The 21,462-nt window shown below is 40.2% G+C and overlaps 1 protein-coding gene across 1 annotated transcript in view; it reads right to left on the minus strand.

Annotated features, from left to right (window-relative positions):
* Arhgef38 (Rho guanine nucleotide exchange factor 38) overlaps nucleotides 1-21,462 on the minus strand; it is a 109,847-nt gene that overhangs the window by 40,975 nt on the left and 47,410 nt on the right. The window contains exon 3 of the mRNA XM_021197058.2: nucleotides 14,330-14,453. Coding sequence (XP_021052717.1) covers nucleotides 14,330-14,453 — 124 coding nt within the window. The remainder of the gene's footprint in view (nucleotides 1-14,329; nucleotides 14,454-21,462) is intronic.

The following is a 21,462-nucleotide window of genomic DNA, read 5'->3' on the forward strand; positions in this document are numbered from 1 at the left end:
GAGGAGGAGGAGGAGGAGGAGGAGGAAGAGGAGGAGGAGGAGGAAGAGGCAGCATGATAAATACATATGGCTAAATCAGAAAGTTAAAAACAAAGAAAATACTTGCTTTACAATGCAAATAAACCATCACTTGCAAATTTCCTTGTACATTCTTTAACAGAAGTGTCCCAGAATTGCTAGGTCTCCTCTTAATAGTGAAAGCTTTTTCATTTTTTTTTAAAATCTCCAAGTAAAATTCTGTTGGGGCTCTAATAATAATTATTGAAGTTAAAATATATTTAAGTACTCTAATTGAAAGTCATTTATTCACCCAGAGGCCAGCTATAACACTGGTGGGCAGAATATTTGATTTCCTTTCCAGCCCATTCTGCTTCATAGTAGTGCTGATGAAGCTAGGAGGTGTCTCGCAGCCAAAAGTGATTCTGTTTCCACGGTAACGTTAAGTCTTGGCTGCATTTCTTCCGTGGCGAAGGACAACTGCTCAGGCTAATATATGTGTGCTGGAGGGACAGCTAAGAGTGGAGCAAGGAGTGAACCACGACCAGGGAAGATAATTTCACTCTGACTGCCTGACACAATGGCACCAAAATCCTATGAAACAAAACTACCATCTTCTTTAAAAAAATTCTACAACCTAAGACTTTTTTGTTTTGTTCTGTTTTTTTCAATGACATCTCCCCCAAAGCAACTATCCTGCAAAGAAGAGAAATACACGAACAAACAAACACAAACAAGACCCAACCCAAAATCAACTCTGTTTTGAATTTTTTAAGTCATTGCCTTTAAAAGCAAGTTTCCAAACACAGTCTGAGTCCTGGTGTAATTGTTCCTGATAGACAGTTGCCTCTCACCGATTGATGTAAATGAACCGAGGTTCTTCTAGTTCTTCTAATTTAATGTTCTTGTTGATTTGTCTCTTCTTACAAGCCCACGCCTACCCATGAGATGGGTCATACTATGTGCGGTGGAATCCATATGGTTCTATATTTCCTCGGTCAGTGTGCAAACTCAGGGGAAAGCCGTGATATTCAAGGAAGCAACTTATCCTAGGTTTTGCGGACAAAGGTGGCTCAAAAAGGAAAGGACGCTTTCCTTTTTAGTTCGTCTTTATTTAACAATGATTTTACTGGATGACTGTTTGGCACTGAGCCCTACCATTTGTACTGCACACGCAAAGCATCAATCTTTCATCCCAGCGGTTTATATAAGCCAGTGGGGGGTGAGAGAAGAGTGAGTTTCTTTTTGCTGCAGCACATGACCATGCAATACTAGAGCTGTGCAACCCGGGGGGGGGGGCGCATATTCAGCCCAGGGAGCTATAAAAGCAAGAAGATCATGAGATGGGTAAAGTACAGAGAAAACCTTTGAGTGCCTAGAAAGGAAGAGATTGAAATTTGGGGTTCTGTATTGTCTTTTTTGGGGTTCAGAATTGTCTTCCCCTGCCCCACCTAATAGCATTCCGTTTTTTTCCCTAAAGCAATAGAAAGTTTGGTTGCTCCAAGTACTTTTGGTATAAGAAGATGTGCTTATTTCTCTGTGATGCAAAAACTGAGGGAAATGCAAAGCCGCCACTAGCTTGAGCAGACAGACCCCGAGGCTTTTGTGTCACAGCGAAATAAGCATGTCTTCTTACGCCACAAGCGTTTTTTTTGTTTTTCTTTGATCTTTTCTTCCAGGTGAGCTCAACTCGAATCATTACACTATATTTCTTTTCCTATTTTGAGGGAAATATTTTAAGAGAAGTACCGATTTTGTTTTAAAGCTGTATGAATTGAGACACCGTTACTCATGAAAATCTTAAATCAGGGAGTGAATTGTATATGACCAAAAAAATTTTTTACAAGTTCAGCTCTAAGATCCAGCGGAGATGATGTTTTTAAAAGAACGTCAGTTAAAAATTAAAGGTCTGACCCCATCCCTGGAAGCAAAGCTACAGGCAATTAATGGGCTGCTGTGTGAGAGAGAAGCAATCTTCTACAGGGACAAGCTCCCTGATGGCTTTGGACTATATTTTAAAAGTTGAGTTGCAATAGCTGTAATAAAGTACATTTGTCAACACATTTTTTGGTAAAAGTATCTTTACATATATGTAAAAAGTGGTTTTTTTTCTTTAATCACCGAATTGCCATGAAAATATTTTTAGAGAAAAAAAATTTAAAGGTCTGAGTTGTAGCTCAAAAATTTTCTGTTCTTGTTTGTCAAGCCTGAATATTTGGAATACAGAGAGCAGACCAGGAAGGCTCCCAGAGCAAGGACAGACATAGTCGCTGTCTGAAAAGGAGATCGGGGGTCTGAGTGTGACAGGGGTCACTTTCCTGGGTGACAAAGCTCAAACTTGGCAGTCCTAGCAGAAGATCCAAGGTGTGCTTCCTGTAGCCTGGTTATCCGTCTTTGGATGAGAGCTAAGATGCTTGGACAGGCTAGCCAGCAAGCGTCCACTCGTTCATAAGCTTCCTGTGTTTCCCTACAGAGTTAGTCTGTTCTCTGAAACTGGAGAGTGGGGAGGATGGTGAGGGAGCTGGAAGTGTAAACAACATTTAAGGAAGCCACAGTCTTTGCCTTTAGCCCCGCCCTGCCTGGAGACTGCTGAGGGCATCCAGGGGTCTCAGTCAGACTGGAGAGTTCAAGACAAATACAGGTGGCAAGTAAGATGTGCTTCCATGGGGTTAAAATAGATGTATCCCTTGAGTATCTTTTATTCAAAGAAAAACACTGTCCTCAGGAGAGCAAGCTGGGAAACTTTACATGAATTCTCAAAGTAACACTTTAGTAACACTTTTAGTTTGTTTGTTTGCTTGCTTGTTTGTTTTCTTGCCTGGAGCTGTTTTTATTTTATTTTATTTCTTTTAATTTTATTGGTTATTTTATTTATTTACATTTCAAATGTTATCCCCCTTCCCAGTTAAACCTCTTATCCCCTCCCTTGCCCCCCCATTTCTATGAGGGTGCTCCCCCACCCATCCACCCACCCCCTCCTGCCTCAGTGCCCTAGCATTCCTCTACACTGGGGGATAGAGCCTCCACAGGATCAAGGGCCTCCCCTCCCACTGATGCCAGATAAGGCCATCCTCTGCTACATATGCAGCTGGAGCCATGGGTCCCTCCATGTGTATTCTCTTCTTGCCTGGAGCTATGACTTCAGGTTATTTCCCAGAGCTCATAATAAGTCTCTTCTGATTTCAAAAGTATTTCAGTAAAAGCTTTTCAAATGCAGCAGCATAAGAGATGTCCCGAAAAATGTATCCATTTGGCTTATGATTCTGAAGCCACGGTGGAGAAGGAATCTCCATGATGGTGAAGAAGTCGGGTGGGTGACTTTAAGAGTCAGAGATAGGTGTGGAATTGGGACCAGTGATGGGCAGTAGACCATGAGGAGGAAAACAAGAAGAAAGGAGATGGGAGGTGTGTCCTACCGGTGGCATCACCACATCCAAAGCTGTGGAAATCTGGCTTGTGTGGTAGGAGTGGGTTCTCAGAGTCATTCAGCAATGGAGGTGGCATCTTCCCAGAATTCCCAACCATGGGAGACAGCCTAGCAGCTGGGCAGGACAAACTGGGGTGCATTCATGGGGCATGCAGACAGAACAAGGAATGGAACTTTGCCCTGGGTTCCTTTCTGCTTGTATCCAGAGTTCATAGTATAATGTGGGCAAATCATTTCTGTCTCAACAATGGGAGGCGTGCTGGTTAAGTATTAGTCCTGCTCTGACCTTCAAGCACCTGGCTACTGGTTCTGGTGGTACTCAGGATCGAGAAGTGAAACCTGTTTGCTTTCTGCAGACTTGAATGCTGGGAGGAGCATCCTCACAGTTGACCTAAGTCAGTATCCTGTCTCTATGCAAGGTTCAAAACCCAGAGGATGCCACACTTCCCCACAGCTCTCTTTAGAAACTATCTCCTTTGAGACTACCTGCTACTATTCTGTGATACTTATCTGTTACACTAACACGGGCCCACACTGCAGGCTGACTTAGTAACAACTTAACTTTCTCCCCCCCCCTCATTTTTTTCTTTTATTAGATATTTTCTTTATTAACATTTCAAGTGTTATCTCCTTTCCAGGTCTCCCCTCCGGAAACCCCTATCCCATCCCACCCCACCGTCTCTATGTGGGTGCTCCCCCACTGACCCACCCACTCCTGCCCTCCTGCCCTGGCATTCCCCTACACTGGGGTATCGAATATCCACAGGACCAAGAGCTGCTCCTCCCACTGATGTCCAAAATAGCCATCCTCTGCCACATATGCAGCCGGAGCTATGGGTCCCTCCATGTGTATTCTTTGGTTGGTGTTCCAGTCCCCAGGAGCTCTGGGGGGTCTGGCCAGGTGACACTGTTGCTCCCCCCACGGGGCTGCAACCCCCCTCAGCTCCTTCAGTCCCTTCTCCAACTCCTCCATTAGAGACCCGCACTCAGTCCAATGGTTGGCTGTGAGCATCCGCCTCTGTATTTGTCCAGCTCTGGTAGATCTCTATATTTCATGCATCCAGTGCTTGTTGAATACAGTGCTCTCCGTTCTTGGGGATGTAACAGTTACACAGTAGACAAAAACTCTTTTAAGGGAGCTTACATACTGAGGGAGTAGGGAGTATGCCTTAGATCCTGTATCCTTCAACTGTGGAGGGCTTGCCATTTCCACCGGAAATACAAATGGATGCAGTGCCCACTGCCAGTTGTGAACCTGTTCTTCCGAGTTCTTCTTCCAAATTTATAGAACTTAGATCGGCAATACACCCAGTTGAAAATATAGGTCTGGCAGTTCTCAAATTTTTAGTAGCTGTAAGTGCCAAGGTCCACTTTCAGAAGCACGTCTGTGTGTGTTTTGTGAAATGAAACCATGGGGAGAGCACTCCCCTGAAGTGAAAACTGCGCACGAGGAAGTAGGCTTTCTACTTCTTACTGGAAGTGGTGCCTGAATCGGAACAGCTATCATGGGACCGCAATTTCAAATCTACAAGCTGGAGGGTTTGTAGAAAAAAAGCTACAAAGACCTACATAGATCCTGGATCACAACAATGGGGAATTTTTGTTTTGGAAGAAAAATGAAATCATTTTAGCTCAGTGTATCATTTAGTTTTCTACTCAGGACAGAGAAATTAGATCATCATCCGTCCAAGTGGCTTCTCACAGCTTGAGCTGTAGTGATGTAGCCACAGTAAAGTCCCAATCTGTCACCTTCAAAGGCTGTACTATTCCCTGACCATTGTGTACCTTTCAGTCCTGCCCCACGCTGCTCATCGGCTTCCCGGAGGACAGATATGCTCAGGGATGCTCAGATGCTGACGATGCCAGAATGCAGGACAAAGTTTCTGTGTATGCTGACTTCTTACAAGTTTGCTCAAATCTGCCTTCAACCTTCCAGCATCCCTGTTCCAGCTCAGGGATCACTCCACTTGGCCACCAACACAGCATCAGACATTTACTCTTCACAGAGACAAGAGTCCTAGGACATTTGTTTTATCAATCCAATGTAGTTTATTATCATCACAGGACATAGGTGCCAGCATCCTCCAAACCTATCCTGACCTCCCTTATGAGACTCGGGGCCTAACCCCAACACTTCAACCTAGTCGTGTGTGTGTGTGTGTGTGTGTGTGTGTGTGTACTTTTGAATCCTTGACCATGAAACCCCTATATTTTCATCATTTTCTCTAGAACTGACAGATTTCCTGTCACTCCTTATGTGTGAGAAAAATTGTATGATTTTTTTCAACTCTTCATCTGGATCTCTCCCAATACTGGCTATAGATACTCTAGTAAGCTGCTGCCTGGATACAAATACATATACGTATATTATATGTACATATAATACATACATACGTTCTCTCTCTCTCTCTCTCTCTCTCTCTCTCTCTCTCTCTCTCTCTCTCTCTCTCTCTCTCAAAATTCAGACAAGCCACAGTTACTGCCCAGAGACATATTCTTATGTGTTAGGAGACAAAGCTTTAAGAGAACTCAGAACTGCCATAGGACAACAGTAGTTAACTCATGAACCTCAGACACAAGAAACTCTAAATTATTTTCCTCTGAGTAGAAACTCACCCTCTGAGGTGAGGAATTACAGTTTCCTTTCCCTGAGCTTCTTCCAGTCTTTTTCTATACACTCTACATGTGAGGTGGGCGGGTAAAGCAGACTGCAGTATCATCTTGACAGTCTTCTTTAAAATACTTTGAATCATCACAGCATGTAAACATCTCTAAGACAACACCATAGTTAGGTGCATGCTCTAATGCTATGTAACAAACCAGGGATTTGATGTTCAGTTATGATTTTATGTGCTCATTGGGCTTAGCTGAATGATTCTTTGACGTCATGCTCTCTGGAGATGCAGTTGTGGAAGGACATCACTGGACAGCTATGGCCAAAATGGCTTTGCTAGAATACTGGGATGGCTGACTGGTTCTCTCTCTCTCTCTCTCTCTCTCTCTCTCTCTCTCTCTCTCTCTCTCTCTCTCTCTCTCTCTCTCTCTCTCTCTCTCTCTCTCTCTCTCTCTCTCTCTCTCTCTCTCGTTTTCCCACATCATCTTTGCATCAAGAAGGAAGGACCTTTTAATTGGCATCATTACAAAAGTAGACATTATTCTACATTCTTGGGCTTAGCCCAGTTACTGTCCTAGTGTCATTACCATTGTGGAGTATGAGTCAGAGTCAATGTGGGTCTAGGCTACCAGGCAGTGTGAAAGCTGGGAGCCATGGCTCATTGAGAGCAGATTGGGCAACCTGCTTCTGAAATTATCATTGCCTCTGCCAAACATAGAAGTGGCACATGATAGGGTAAACCTCCCCTTCTTAAAGTAAAATACATCCTCGTGTCTATGAATTATAAAGACCCCTAGATACCAAGAGGAACAGAGAAACTACACAATCCAAATCTTACTTGTTTCTAAAATATGACTAAAACTTCTAAAAAGGATTTTCATTATACTCAATTGTTACACAAAGGAAACCAAACTTTATAAGCTGATGTGTACAATTAGCTTGGCTAGATAATAGCAATTTAGTCTTACCATGTATTAAGGATAAGCCCTGCATCTTCCTTACGCTTGGTTTTATTGAATCTTCATAAAACTCATATGAGGTAAATACCACAGCCTTCACTTTCCTGATATGAAGCTGAACTTCAATGAGGTTTCATAACTTGCCTGAGATCTAGCAGTAGGAAAGACAGATCCAATTCAATCTGATATTAAGGCACATCATTATGCCCTTAGATTCTATATCATCTTTTATTTTCCTTGTGCTTGTTTACTATTTTCAAAATTGTCATAGAATATATTTAATCTAAATATAAATAAAAACCAAAGCTCGTATATTTCTCTCTAGAGAATTTTAAAACACCTTCCATACCCAGATTTAGTCTAGATTTTAAAGTCCACTTTCTGTTTCCACACTGGGATCCAGAACATTCCTTCAGAGTTCTCAGACCTGCAAGCATATGTACGCGTCTGTTTATAAACTTGAATGTCATCCAAACACCAAGGTTTGTTGAGTAAATTTCTCCTCCTCTTTTATCAAGGCATCTAGTGACTCTGGCACTGCGGCTGTAACTCACAAGCCCTTACTCGTGCGGCCTGAAGACACAGGGATGGCGCACCTGTGCTTTCCCCTTGTGATAACATGAATTTGCAAACATCTCACCCAATCAGTTTATCTTATGAAATTTAGGTGGTTAAAGATTTAGGGATAGGAACAGCTCTTGAACTCTTCATTGGTGTGTACACTGTGGCGGAGGGTTGTAGAGGCTCCTGGCACCGCATCTAAGGCACACTGGAATGCTAAGAAACTTTACAAACATTTCCCATACGTCCTAGCATGGGGCGTTTAACCCTTTTCTCATCAAGACTATTTTTTGTTTGTTTGTTTGTTTGTTTGGTTGGTTGGTTTGGGTTTTTTTTGGTTGTTATTGTCATTTTGTTTTCTTTTGTTTTTAAGGCAGTTTCTCTTTGGGTAACCCTGGCTGTTCTGGAAGTCACCCTGTAGACCAGGCTGGCCTCAAACTCACAGAGATACATCTGCCTCTGCCTTCCAAATGCTGAGATTAAAAGTGTGCACCACCATTGCCTGGCTATCGGGACCGCCACTGCCTGGCTGCCAGGACCATCTTCTGTGCGTGGTTGCTACCATCATGAATCAGTCAAGTCCAAATCCGAACTTCACATTCCAAATCAAGCTTTCCATAGCTAAATTGAAATTCCCCCCCCCCCTCTGTGATTTTGTAGGCGTTAACTATTGTTCAGCAAAAACTTCTTCCCCAGATCTAAAAGACTAAGAGCAAGTGTTTGCTCACCACCTTGGGTTGATGGTTGGGCAGGGTTTCGCAAAGATGGCTTGTCTCTCTGTGGTCAGCAGTGTCTGGTCAGTTGACTGAGGAGGACTGCCCTCACCAATCTAAGGCCATTTCTTTGTTTCTCAGAATGGCTGGCTGTTTTGGGTCGCTCTCTTGATGACTGTAGAGTAACACTCCTCATGCAGTTATGAAACAGCACTTTGCCTCCATTTTTTTTTTTTTTTTTTTAGAGCCACCAGGCCAACTCAGAACCAGTGGTGACGCCATAAATACTAAGCTCCAGCTGACACTTGCAGAATTATAGCCTTTGCTGTTTTAGTTTTCTGAAACATGCCTTGCAAAAATCTTTCCTGTTATAATTTATGACTCGTGACCTTGAAAACGTAAGCATTTTTAACAGAATGTTCTCTGTAAACTATAAGTTGTTTTTAATTTTAAAACTTGAACTGATTTCATACCAGTAAAGGAAAATACAGAGGTAATACAGTTTTCAAACATCTGGCACACCACACAGCTCTCCATGTTAATATAGCAAATAACTACACCATAACTGTCAGTAAGAGGAAGCCAAGCTGTTTCTGTATAAGTGAGTGTCCCTTACTTATATAAATTGTTTGGTTATATTGGATGCTTTCTTTTGATTGGATGTGTCTATGCACTTTGAAGACAAAATGACACAGATGAATAGGATACTCTATATTGTTCACAGTACATGTGGCTTGTGATGTGAGGCTGATATTCCCAGATGTTCTTGACCTTGAGCAATTGGTCAAAGTAGGTTTCTTATTGTAAGGTTACCATGTTTCCTTTCGATGTCTGAAATTACTTGTGGAAGGACTTTGAGAAATGGATATCCGTGTTCTCTAAATTTTATCCAGTATATAATACATTTATTGGTGGATTTTTATATGAAACCATTATTATAATGGTTGCTTACTAGTGGATTTTTCTATTTTCCTCTACACTGTCTTTATCAATTGCAATCTACTGGAGAGTTGTTCTTATTCCCATTTATCTATATTGACAGATATATTGATGTTTGCTGCTATTCTTTTTGTTGTGTCAGTTATAATTCAATACTAGTTTTATGCATTCATTCACTCACTCGTTCATTCATTCATTTAGTGTACTGCGTGCCTGTGTGTGTGTGTGTGTGTGTGTGTGTGTGTGTGTGTGCATGTTTACATGTGTATATACAGATGTGTGAGTCTGTCCATGTGCCTTCTCTCTGCATTACTTTTTTGAGATAGTCTTTTATTGAGCCTGGTCCTTCCTGCTTTCCGCTGGACTGGCAGCCAACTAGCATCCCGATTGCGCCTGTTTCTGCTGCCCAGCACCCAGCACTAATGTACACTGCCACACGTAGCTTTTTATGTGGGCACTTGGGATTCCCAACTCTGTTTCTCACTCTTGTGCTTGTACAGCAAGTGCTCTTAACCACAGAGCCATCTCAGATCGGACTTGTCAAATTTGTGAGCCATATTTTTATTTGGGAAAATAATCTATAAATACAGAAACATCCAATAGCTCAGAAGATTCTGATAATTGGAAGATATTAAAGTCTAATTACACATATCAGCATTAAAAGGTGTATTTATTTGAGCTGAAACACTATCAAATTTTCTTTCCTTTCATCTTTGGATTATTTCTTCCTTTTTACAAGTAAAAAAAACTTTCCAAATTATTTCTGTCCATAATTTTAATATTTTCCAAGATGTGACATTGTAAAATCAAGTAAAAAATATAATTTTTTTCATGTTGAAGAAGAGCATGAAGCCAAGCATGGTGGTTCCTGACTGGGATCCCAGCAACCAGGAGATGAGGCAGGGGGATTGCAATGATTTCCAGGCCAGCCTGGGCTAGACAGAGTGAGATACAATTTCATAAAATTAAATAAAGCCACATAAATTAGAATTGCTCCATCAAACGCTTCTTTCCACAATCAAAATATATGAAAGCTCAATTACAGAATTTAAAAAAAAGTATTTTATGCAACATGAACTCTTATTGTTTAATTTTTAATTTCATAATATGTTTTAGAAAGGATAAATTCCAAAGTCTTCTTGTTTATAATCTATTTTTCATATAACCTACAAACATCAAAAATCTGAAGTTAATTCTTTTCTTTTTTCCAGAGCTGAGGACCAAACCCAAGGCCTTGCCTAGCATATGACCTACCACTGAGCTAAACTTCCAGCCCCTGAAGTTAATTCTTGTTTGCTAAATAGCTTAACTGCTTCTCTGCTTCTGAAGACACAGCAGTGCCACTCCACAGGCCTCTTCAGAATGCAGCCCACAGCCACTGTGGGGCATCTTTGCATTTCTAACTCCTTGACTTGTTGACTAAATCAAAGAACTTGTTGACTGCCATGCATATGATGATCTGATAGTTTAACAGCCACTTCTCTTCAAATACCGCCTGTCACATGCATGCTATTTTTAATGCATGGAGAAGTCTGCATAAATTTTGTCTAGTTCTTATTGGAATAAAATACCAGCTTCATTATCTTCATACCATAATCAATTTCTTTACTATAGATTTCATTTTAGTAAAAAAAAAATTGTTTTTCTGTCATCTGTTGCTTTACCTATTTGTATTCACAGTGTCACTTGCATTCACAATATCATATTTTTGATGATTTATTTTATTTTTAATTATCTGTGTGTACCCATGAGTTTAGGTGCCCACAGAGGACAGAAGAGTGTGTTGGGATCCCTGAATTTGTGGAGGTGGTTGTGAGCAACTGAACAGGATTAGAACTTAAGTCATCTGCAAGAGCAGTCTGTGCTCTTGACCACTAAGCCTTCCCTTCAACCCCTACAATATTGAACTTTTAAGTCTTGGTGACAGTAGCATCTAAAATAAGATCAGATAATCAATTTTTGAATAATAAATTTCCCTCAAATTGGCTCCTGATTCTGCAATTTTGATTTAAAAATTGAACTGTTATTAGAATAAGCTGGCATTTAATTTGCTTTATCAACAGATATACCCATCATTTAACTGCAAAGCCTCAATTATTGGTGTCACCTCATTAATAGTCACTGTTTCATGTTTTATAGATTCATGGAGGGTTGGAAATAAGGTTAAGTGAAATTAATGGAGCCCAACTGTTATCTGGTGTACGTGAGCAATCTTGCTGTTGGGGGTGGCTCATAAGCACATTTGAGGAGGCTTTGTGTGTCTGTGTCCAATCACCAGCTTTGAGCAATCTTTTGAAAACAATGACTAATGTTTTCTTTTAGTAATGTTGCTGCTTCTTCAGCAGATATCTGTCTCCTGGTTGGTTTGTGGTCAGTGAGGGCAATTTTAAGGTTCCCGGGGTATGTGGAGTAAATATGCCGATTTTCATATCTTCATCATCAACTTTCTTGAGAAGCAGAAAAATTAATCCTTACATTATACAAATATGTTAAGCCTTTATTTCTGAAGGGTTTATTACAAAATAGAATACACCTAACCAAAAATAGCAAGAGTGGTGGATATACAGTATATAACTGTGGCCCAAGTGAAGCTGCCTGCTTCTTTTGCCCACACGTGTTTTATGCACATCTTATCTGTAAATCCCTGCAGGTCCCACCAACTCCACTGACTGACATCCGGGTGGCTGCATGCTTCTCATAGGCCATAGTGCGGGCGCTCAGCACAGACCATGGCCCAACTAGCTGCTGCACCCAGTGATAATGGAAGGCTTTGCAGCATCAGATACACCTTCCAGGGCCAGTAGAACAATGGGGCGGCTTATAGCTAGTGCTCAGGGCCCTGTGTCCTCATTGTATCAGCCAGTGCCCTGCACATGGCTCTCCAGGGAGCTAGGAAAGGAAACAGGCTGCATTTCAGTTTCCTGTGTGCTACACTGCTTAGCTCAGTTAAGAGCCAGGCCTCTCACAGCTTACCATGGAAGAGACTGCATTAGGGCTGAGCTACTGTGATTTTCTATTTTGTTTTCAGTATCGTCTGTCCTTTTTCCATGTCCCTGGATCTATTATTCCACACTTCTCCTTTACAGGATCCTTCACACCAGCTTAATCCCTTCCTGGTTGTCTAAAAGTACCTGCTATTCTCTTAATGCTAAGTGGATAAAAACAAAACAAAACAAAACAAAAACAAACAAACCAATTGTCTCTTGTCCAACCTGTAACATATGTGTCAAAATATTACTGATGCCTTTATACCTACATAACATCTTATACTCCTTCCTTGACCTTTATCCAAAATGTTTTCATTAATGGTTTGCAGTAGCTTAAAGGCACTCTGGTGTTGTTTCAGACACACCTTTGCTTTAAGGGGTGATTTTACTGCAAGCTTCCAAAGGTCAGAGATGGTCTTTCTATCTCACTATGCCCAGTGCATCTTCCTTTTTTTCTTTTTCTTTTTCTTTAGCTTTGAACAGACCTGTTTTTTCTTTCTTTCTTTCTTTTTCATCATTTTTTTATTGGTTATTTTATTTATTTACAATTCAAATGTTATCTCCCTTCCCAGTTTCCCCTCCACAATCCCTTCCTCCCTCCCTCCTGCCTCTATGAGGGTGTTCCCCCACCTGCCCACCCACTCCTGCCTCAGTGCCCTAGCATTCCCCATCCTTGGTCATCAAGCTTCCACAGGACCAAGGGGCTCCCCTCCCTTGATGCCAGATAAGGCAATCCTCTGCTACATATCCAGCTGGCGCCGTAAGTACCCCCTGTGTACTCTTTGGTTGTTGGTTTAGTCCCTGGGAGCTTTGAGGGGTCTGGTTGGTTGATATTGTTGTTCTTCCTATGAGGTTGCAACCCCTTTTAGCTCCTACAGTTTTTGCCCTAACTTCTCCATTGGGGTCCCCGTACTCAGTCCATTGTTTGGCTGTGTACACCTGCATCTGTATTGGTTAAGTGCTGGCAGAGCCGAAGCATGCTGCTTATAACTACTCATGGGATGGGTGGAGCAATAACTGGTGACCCCACTAAAGTGAAAACCTGTACAGTGACAGTTTATTGCACATTGTTGAGTCAGAGGAAAAGATGGAATTTACACCCAACTGAACCCTTCCTCTCAACTTTCCATACGGTTAACTTGCTGTCTAAATTTTGGATCTGCATGGATGCTAAATAAGAGCAGTTTTGTCCCTTTCTATAGCTCTAATGTCCACTAAAAAAAGAAGATTAGGCAAAGATAGAAAGTGTGTGTGTGTGCTTGTGTCACATGCACACACTTATGAGCATGCACATGCTTCAAAGAGACGTTCCACAGAGATTAAGAGTGATAGTCACTGGTAGGAGAGACAGTGGGCTTGGAGGAGTATGGAAACAATCCTTCCCTCCTTGCCCTGTAGGTCCTCAATTGTTCTAATATTTTTTATAGCATGTAATATATGTAAAATTGCAAAATGATCATTCTAAAATAATTATTTGGCTACACAGCACTATGTGCAGATACAGACACCTCATTCAAGAATGTATTTGCAATGTTGCAGACATGAAGAGAACAGAATTTAGGCTGAATACTTTTCATGTGATATTCTCTGTGGTCATTTTGTAAAACCTTGTCATAGTAAAAATATATATGTATACACACGTATGGCTATTAAGAGTGAAGTGGAAAACATTGAAAATATAGATGTCTAAGTTCTTTGGAGATCATATACTTCTCATGTAAAATATTTTTAAAATATTTAAAATGTTTAAAATCAGTCACTTCATAGATTTAAGATAAAAAATCCATTGTGACTAAACTCAGGATAGCTATCAAAATAGTTAATTGTTCAAGGACCAAGGAAATACTAGCCATAAAATCAAATGAAAGACCATCTGGAAAGCAGGGAGAATGAAAATTACAAAGCAAATTCTGTGTGCTCAGTGCTACTGAGGGACCTCAACACATGGCTATAAACCCAATTGGAGATAAATGGAGAGTTTGTATGATTACAATGAGCCTTAAGATGGATTCAGCATTTATATATCTCCTGGGAAGCTTTGTTGAGTCAGAAACATAAAACCAAAGTCCCAGGGGGTTATTAAAATACTATTTCCTGTTGCTTTATAGAACTCAAGAAGAGAATAAACATACCGATGACTTGCATGGCCGGTTCCACGTCTGTTGTGGCCTCTTCCAGCAAGGACAGTAGCTTGGCTGATATCTGATGCACAGATTCAATGTTGCCAAACAAGCCCTCCACATCCAGCCTGTCAATCTAAAGAAGCAGAAACACCGAGCTGAGCGACCGCTGATGGGAAGAGAACTACCGTGTGCACGGCGCTTCCTCCTGCTCAACAGCGAGGACTTTACCTGCCTCGCCCTACTGTGACGATGTTCATCTGGGCTTTCTAAATGTAAACATATAGCTTAAATGTGTACATTTTCATCATGGAAATTGTGATGGTGTGTTATAGCTCTGTATTAAACCACAACAAAAACGTTTGACTTGTGTGTATAGCTGTATTTCTCCATACAAACCAGAATTGGAAGATCTAGATCTAGTAGTGTTTTTATTAACTGCCCTCTATGCAAGCATATACCACTGAACTGGGCTGGAGAGATGGCTCAGTGGTTAAGAGCACTTGCTGCTCTTCCAGAAGCCCTAAGTTCAAATCCAAGCACCCACATCAGACTGCTCATAACTTCCTGTAACTCCAGCTTCAGGGGACCTGACACCTTCTTCTGTTCTCTGTGGGTACCTGAATACCTGTCTCATAACCTACACATTACAGAAAAAAATTAACCATAGAACATCTTACTGCTTTCTCAGACCATATCTTTTTTCAAATAATTATTTCAAAGCTGTTTTAAACAACAGATGTTCTAAAAGTAATAACAAGGAAACCTGCAGGGCGGCTTCTTATTCTCTTTCTTTAATATAAGTATACTAATTAAGGATTTGCCATATGTTATAATTTCATCCTATTCTTAAAATTCAGTGTAATTTTATACTTTATTATGCTTTTCTCATAAAATCTTATATATTCATCTTTCATCAATTATTTCCTGATTACCTTCTATGTCCTCAGAAATTTGACAGAAGAGAAATCCTATCATAGAGACTGATTAATAGACAGAAGGGTAGGCAACTCTGTTCAACAATCTGAGTGTTCGGAGACATGTACTCTGATTTGGTCTTAAAAATATTTTACCTTTTATAATCAAATTATGTTTATTTGGGATACAGCTACGTTGATGCAGGATCAGCTGAGATTAGTATACAACAAAGAACAAGAATCGACACCATTTGTCCATCGTTTTTTGTGCTGTAAGTGATGGATGGGTAGACACGCGATCAGTAAACTTATCTTGGAGGAGTTCCAACAGTAATGGGCAGAGTTGTCAAAAGAGGTTAGCAAAATCTTTCATGAGAGAGAGAGAGAGAGAGAGAGAGAGAGAGAGAGAGAGAGAGAGAGAGAGAGCGCTCAGCATGGTGGGAGATAGTAACAATGGACATAGGCAGAAGTGAGACCTGGGGCCCAAAAGACGGTTCAGTGGGTAAAGTGCTTGATCTGAAAGCATGAAGACATATGCTTGCATCAGTTCTCTTAAATAGCAAGGTGTGGTGATGTATACTTGTGATTCCAGCACCAATGTGGCTAAGACAGGGGAATCTCTGGGCTCACTGGCCAGCCAGTGTAACCTGATAGGATCCACGAGGTTCAGATTGTACTATAGCAGTGGCTCTCAGCCTTCCTAATGCTGCAACCCTTTCATACAGTTCCTCCTGCTGTGCTGACCCCCAACCATAACATTATTATCATTGCTACCTCATAACGGTTATTTTGCTACTGTTATGAATTTTAACATAAATATATGTATTTTCCAATGGTCTTATGTGAGCCCTGTGAAATGGTCATTTGATCCCCAAAAGGGGTCTTGACCAACTGGTTAAGAATAGCTGTAATATAGAGTTTATCTCAAAAAAGAAGTAAAGAGCTATCAAGGAAGACACCTGCATACCACCTCCTACCTCTGACTTCTATTCACACCTGTACTATATGCATCACACACACACACACACACACACACACAGAGGATTGGGGAAGAGGAGGGACAAATGGAGGAAGAGAGAATGGAGGGAGAGGGACAGAGAGGGTTGATGGGATTCTTCAGGTGAACGATGGAGATTTTATCATCAAAGTCTGTTAGAGCATAGTCTATTAGTACTGCTTCGTTTTGGAGCTCAGTTGGTCTGTTTTCCATATTGTATATGTGTGTTATTTTGGTAAGCACGTTCTCTCACTGACGTTGGAAGAATGGCTTCACACTGCACCTTTGCCAATGACCATAACTGTGCCAGTTATTTCTTATGCTACACAGCTATACTTTATGTATTTTTTTCAACCAGCCCTGGGAAATTCCTCAGTCTATGTCATGAACAATGTCCTCAAAACACCTCTAATGGAGGCTTAGGCCCCAAGTGAAGTCCAAGTGCTAGAAGGAGGCAGTTGTGCCCCCTCCCATTTAACCAATTTTGGCCTTTTAACTTACCAAATTTTGGCTAAGGTGTTCTATCGGTCAAATTGTGAACAACTAATAATTTTCTTAAAAAGAAATCCAAAAGATAAACCCCAGAATCATTTGTCATCAAATTCATACAATCACTTATTTTGATCTAAAATTAGAGACCCTTTTTCTAACTACCTTTGGTTTTTTTGTTCGTTCGTTTGTTTGTTTTGAGACACGGTCTCTCTATATACAGCCCTGGCTATCCTGGAATTCCTTGGCTATCCTGGAACTCCTATGTAGACCAGGCTGCCCTTGAACTCACAGAGATCTGTTTGCCTCTGCCGTGTGCCAGGATGCTGCCTTCCCCAACTACTTGTATGTGTTTATTACAACTGAGGATGTAATTCAGTGGCAAAGTGCTTATATCAGCATGTGTGAAGCCCTGAATTTGGCTCCTAGCACTGAGAAAAATATTGCAGAAATTATCTGCATGTCTACACCAATTACTAATCCATACTGGCTTTTAGGGTCTTTAACCCAGAGTCTCCAAGTCTTCATTAAGCATTCACTTAAGAGGAAAAGATCCGAGTGGCTCTTTTGCATCGCCTCTAGGAATGTTTAGGGTTTCCATTTCCTATAGTAAGAATTATATTTAATATAATATAAAATGTGTGGAAGAACATAACAGCTATTGGCTCTTTTTGTTAGTTAACATATATGACATCATTATTTAATAATTATTATCAACTGGTCAAAATTGTATTGACCTATTACATTATTTATCTTAAAGATTTATCTACTATGTCAGGTAGAAATAAAATATGGCTTATTTCAAATGTACTGGTTGCTATTTATTTGAAAGGTATCTTTGGGGGTATGACATTTTAATTTCCTCATTTTCCTGTTTATAGGGTAGTGTTTAGATGTGATTCATACACTGCCTGTACTATTTTATTGTGCTGTGCAATCTTGACTTTGTCAGCTTGAAGTGCTTTAATTCCTTTCTTTTATTTGCCTCTCCATCTTCTCTGTACAGTATGACCCATCTTGAGGACATACAGAGTAAAGCAGGGTGACATGATATGCATGAAGTCATACATGCAAATTAAGATAGACCCAGCACCAGGACTTTGTGGTTCTCCACCCTTATGAAGGTCAGCGAATGGCACTCTCAAGTATGTCGCTATCTCTGAACTCCTTCAGTTTCTGCTGACTTTCCCCCAAGTTGTCACTTCTTCCTTTACCTGCCAAGGTCACTATCCTGTATATCTAATTTAGATAATAAATCCGTTAGCAAGAATTGAATACTACATTCTATCTATAATCTTAGCTCAGTGCAACAAATTCTGAACAACAGAAACTCAGTTTTTAATTCCATTTCTTCCTGAAGGACAGAAAGGATTAAAACATCAATTGGCCCGGTTTCAATCCTATCACCACGGGCCCTTGGGGATTCTGTGAATCATAAAATGAATTCACATCCAGGCACGGCTGTGCCAAGGAACAAACAAACATCTGGTCCAAATCGGCTTTTAAAAGTGATAGATGGTTTTATGATTACTGTTATAAATTCATGGAAACATCCACATATATTTATTAATCATTTACTCAAAACAGGCAATGCTCTAAGAGCTTAAAATCAAATTTCACTTTAAATGGATTAAAATTTACTTTTGAAAAAAAGTTTAAGCAAACACTATTTTAAGAAAAATCAATAAGTAGTAATTCAGAGCTACAAAACATAGAAATTAAAGGTCACTGTTTACAGTGACAATTTAATGTGTTGTTTTTTGCAGAAGTGTTCATGCTGGGACACATATCAAATAGAATGTTCCCATCACATCCAAATCATTACTAGGTCACAAGCCAGGTAGTGTGATAACTCTATTTGCTATTTTTTTTTTAAAAAAAATTATTAAATATTTTCTTTATCTATATTTCCAATGTCATCCCCTTACCTGGTCTCCATCCAAAGACCCCTTCCCTTATTCCCTCCCCCTGATCCCCAACCCACCCACTCCTGCTTCCTGGCCCTGGCATTCCTCTACACTGGAGCATAGAGCCTTCATAGGACAAAGGGCCTCTACTCCCATTGATGACCAACTAGGCCATATAATAACGTAGAACCTCTGTTGCATATAATCTACAGATTCAATGAAATCCCCATCAAAATTCCAACTCAATTCTTCACAGAGTTAGAAAGAGCAATTTCCAAATTCATCTGGAATAACAAAAAAACCTGGGATAGCAAAAACTATTCTCAACAATAAAAGAACTTGTGGTGGAATCACCATGCCTGACCTTAAGCTGAACTACAGAGCAATTGTGATAAAAAACTGCATGGTACTGGTACAGCGACAGACATGTAGATCAATGGAATAGAATTGAAGATCCAGAAATGAATCCACACACCTATGGTCACTTGATCTTTGAAAAGGGAGCTAAAACCATCCAGTGGAAAAAAAGACAGCATTTTCAACAAATGGTGCTGGCACAACTGGCGGTTATCATGTAGGAGAATGCAAATCGACCCATTCTTATCTCCTTGTACAAAGCCCAAGTCCAAGTGGATCAAGGACCTCCACATAAAACCAGAGACACTGAAACTTATAGAGGAGAAAGTGAGGAAGAGCCTTGAAGGTATGGGCACAGGGGAAAATTTCCTGAAGAGAACAGAATAGCTTGTGCTGTAAGATCAAGAATCGACATATGGGACCTCATAAAGTTGCAAGGCTTCTGTAAGACAAAAGACACTGTCAATAAGACAAAATAGCAACCAACAGATTGGGAAAAGATTTTTACCAATCCTAAATCCGATAGAGAGCTAATGTCCAATATGTACAAAGAACTCAAGAAGTTAGACTCCAGAGAACCAAATAACCCTATTAAAAATGGGGTACAGAGCTAAACAAAGAACTTTCAACTGAGGAATACCAAATGGCTGAGAAACACCTAAAAATATGTTCAGCATCCTTAATCATCAGGGAAATGCAAATCAAAACAACCCTTAGATTCTATCTCACACCAGTCAGAATGGCTAAGATCAAAACCGCAGGTGACAGCAGATGCTGGCAAGATTGTGGAGAAAGAGGAACACTCGTTCATTGCTGGTGGGATTGCAAGCTTGTACAACCACTCTGGAAATCAGTCTGGCAGTTCCTCAGAAGATTGGACATAGTACTACCCGAGGACCCAGCAATACCCCTCCTGGGCATATACTCAGAAGATGCTCCAATATGTAATAAGGACACATGATCCACTATGTTCATAGCATCCTTATTTATAATAGCCAGAAGCTGGAAAGAACCCAGATGTGCCTCAACAGAGGAATGGATANAGAAAATGTGGTACATTTTCACAATGGAGTACTACTCAGCTATTAAATACAATGAATTTATGAAATTCTTAGGCAAATAGATGTATCTGGTGGATATCATCCTAAGTGAGGTACCCCAATCACAAAAGAACACACATGATATGTACTCATTGATAAGTGGATATTAGCCCAGAAGCTCAGAATACCCAAGATACAATTCACAAACCACATGCAACTCTATTTGCTATTTGTTTGTTTAAGGGTACTTTGGATTCCCGTGGTATCTTATAGTTTCATAAAAATTTTGTCCTTGTTTTTTATACTTTTGAGAAAAATATATCTGGAGTTTTGATAAATATTGCTTTGGGCTGCATAAATGTTTTAAGGACAACATTTTTCTATCTCAGGAATATTTACTCTTTTTCTATTTATCTCTGCCAATTTTAGATTCTTATTAATATTTTAGAGTTTTCTGTGATCTTTAAACATACCATTACATTTTAGTAAGCCAACCAGTGTAGTGCCGACATAAATCTAGACACATGACCCAAGAAGCAAAACAGGGAGCCCAGAACAGACCTCACGTTTATGGGCAATTGATTTCAAGAAGCAGTGGAAGAGAGGCAATCCCCTCATTAATGTGCTAAGAAAACTAACTAATCACTCTGCAATAATCAACTTGAAATAGACTAAGGGCTCAAAAGGAGAGCCTTAGTTAAAAATGGACAAAAGAGTAGGCAGTTCTCCAAAGGAAAAAAAACTAATATCCAAAAGGTGTTAGCAAAAATGCTCAACCCAGTGATAAATCAGTTCATATCTGTTAGGATAGTCGTAGGATAAGGGGATAAAGGTACAAGTATTGATGAAGATGCAGAGGGAAGGAAGCCCCATCCACTGGTGGTAGGAATGTAAATTAATTTATCCAATATAGAGAAGGAGGAGCGGCAGCAGGGAGGTCGTATGATCCAGGACTCACTTCTAAATTATAGCCAAAAGAACTGAAAACAGATTGCCAAACAGATACATTGGCATGTTCCCTGTATCACTCACAATAATTAAGAAATACACGTCTAATAGACATTTCTATCTGGTGGATAAGTGGATAAATTTGCTTGCTGGTATACTACTCATCCTTTAAGATATTATGAAATCTATCATTTGTGACAATGTGGATGAGCTTTGTATTATGATAATTGAAATAAATCTGTTGTAGCACAAAAGCCACATGGTTTAGTTAGAAAGTATAACAATGTCAAATTTGCAGAATGCAGAGTAAAATTATTCCAGTGGTTGGGGCTGGTTAACTTTTGAAAGTTTCTTGTCAAGAAATTGAAGAAGATCTCAGAAGATGGAAAGATCTCCCATGCTCATGGATTGGCAGGACTAACATAGTCAAAATGGCCATCCTACCAAAAGAAATCTACAGATTCAATGCAATCCCCATCAAAATTCCAAC

The sequence above is a fragment of the Mus pahari genome, chromosome 4 (assembly GCF_900095145.1).
Source record: "Mus pahari chromosome 4, PAHARI_EIJ_v1.1, whole genome shotgun sequence".
Taxonomy (NCBI): domain Eukaryota; kingdom Metazoa; phylum Chordata; class Mammalia; order Rodentia; family Muridae; genus Mus; species Mus pahari.